This window comes from Octodon degus, unplaced genomic scaffold, assembly GCF_000260255.1.
Source record: "Octodon degus isolate 3935 unplaced genomic scaffold, OctDeg1.0 scaffold00042, whole genome shotgun sequence".
NCBI lineage: Eukaryota > Metazoa > Chordata > Mammalia > Rodentia > Octodontidae > Octodon > Octodon degus.
In genome coordinates, this window is record NW_004524618.1 from 3747134 (window position 1) to 3748901 (window position 1768).

At 61.3% G+C, this 1768-nt stretch overlaps 1 protein-coding gene across 1 annotated transcript in view; it reads left to right on the plus strand.

The window, feature by feature from the left end:
- Positions 1-417: 417 nt before the first annotated feature.
- Sfr1 (SWI5 dependent homologous recombination repair protein 1) overlaps positions 418-1768 on the plus strand; it is a 4554-nt gene continuing 3203 nt past the window's right edge. Inside the window, exons 1-2 of the mRNA XM_023715462.1 lie at positions 418-514; positions 1078-1199. Coding sequence (XP_023571230.1) covers positions 1104-1199 — 96 coding nt within the window. The 5' untranslated portion in view covers positions 418-514; positions 1078-1103. The remainder of the gene's footprint in view (positions 515-1077; positions 1200-1768) is intronic.

Genomic DNA, 1768 nt, shown 5'->3' on the forward strand with positions numbered 1-1768 from the left:
GGAGGCCGGAGGGGAGGCGGGAGCGGGAGGCCGGAGCGGGGGAGGCGGGAGCGGGAGGCCGGAGCGCGGGAGGCCGGAGCGGGAGGCCGGAGCGCGGGAGGACGGAGCGGGAGGATGGAGCGGGAGGCTGGAGCGCGGCGGGCGGCGGCGCTCTCGGGCGCCCCAACCGGGAAGCGGAAAGGGGAGAGGCCTGCAAACAAAGCGAAGGGCCCCCGGGTCTGAGGCGCGCCCCGCCGCGACCGCCGTCCTTCCCCGGCTCAGTTCCCCCCTGGTCGCGCGCGCCCCGCCGCGATCGCCGTCCTTCCCCCGCTCAGTCCCTCCCTGAGCGATGGGGCCGGAGCACAGCCGGCGCGCCAATCCCGCCGCGCAGTATCCGCGGCCCCCAATCGCCCCGCCCCCTGCCGCCCGCGCGCCGCCGCCCCGCCCCCTGCCGCCCCCGAGCCGACGTCCCGCCCGCGCGCTGTTGAGCGTTCTAGGGGAGGCGCCATTCCCAGGACCTGGAGACGGCCGTGCGGTGGGTGGGCTCTGGTGGCCTCTTGGGGGATTTGTGGCGCTTCCGTTCCTGGTCGGGAAGACTCGGCCCCCCTCAGCCCTGGGGTCTCCGCCCGGCTCTGGGCTGTGAGCAGTGGCGGGAAGGCGGGAGAAGTTGGCGCCTTTGTCGGAGGAGGCGGCCAGCTTGAGCCTCTTTCGGGGTCTGTGCGGCGCCTCAGGGAAGGCAGCCCGCAGGACCAGATGCTTCGCTCGCCTCCCACGTGCGGCGGCCGGGTCCCAGGTCACGGCCCGCTTCGGGTTCGCGCCGAGGGGAGAGGTTTCGGGCACGTCCCTGAGGCTGCAGAGACGAGATGCGCCCCAGACTAAGGTCGTTATTCTTCCCCTGGCCCCCCGTAATCCCCTCAGATTTTGGCACAGGAAGATGAGCAAGATTGGATTACAGCTCACTAATCAGGACTTGCTGGTTTACGATGTGTGGCACGATAATGAAAAATTCTTTGATAGACATTGAGGACTGACTGTAGATGGATGGCTAGTTTGACTTGCATTGTATAATTACTTTTTTTTCTTTTTTTTTTTTTTTAGAAGTAAAGCAAGATTTCATTTCCAAGATGGAAAGCCCGCCAGACCCGGCTGTAATTTTCCCCCGCACTCCACAGGCCTGTGCGAATCCACCATCTCCCTATACCATTAGCTCACGGAAAGCGGTAGGACAGACAGCCTTGGTGCTTGCAGCGCAACCATTCGGTGCATCTATTCCTGGTGGCCGAGCTGGTTTGCAGTCTAGTACAGAGCTAACTAACATGATGCGGGACACCTCTCTGTCCTCCGCCCCTCCCCCTTCCCAGGAGCTTGTCATCTTTGATCAGTTACTTCTATTCAGCCCCAGCCCAGGTTATTGCGGTAATCGGTAATGAGCAAGTTTGGTTCTGTGTCATCCCAAGTGCATCTTCGTGGCAGTAGGTCTTCTCTCCGACCTGCAGGCCTGAAGCACCTGGAGTAGCGTCAGTCACGCGCCTGTTGCTAAACAGATGCCCTTGGTTACGGCTAAGTGTCTCAGCACTGTCTGGAAAGGTGTTGACCTCGCTAAAACAAAACTGTTGAACAGGATAAATCCTGAGGGGATCTCACCGACCTTATCAGGCCCCAAAGCTACAACTCCTGTTGCACAGGTCCTGCTTTACCTTGGTCTTAACCATCCAGCAGAAAAGTACAAAAACGAAGTATAAGAAGTAAAGCCATGGTGTTATGTTGAGCTGTAGGGGACTCAGGTCAA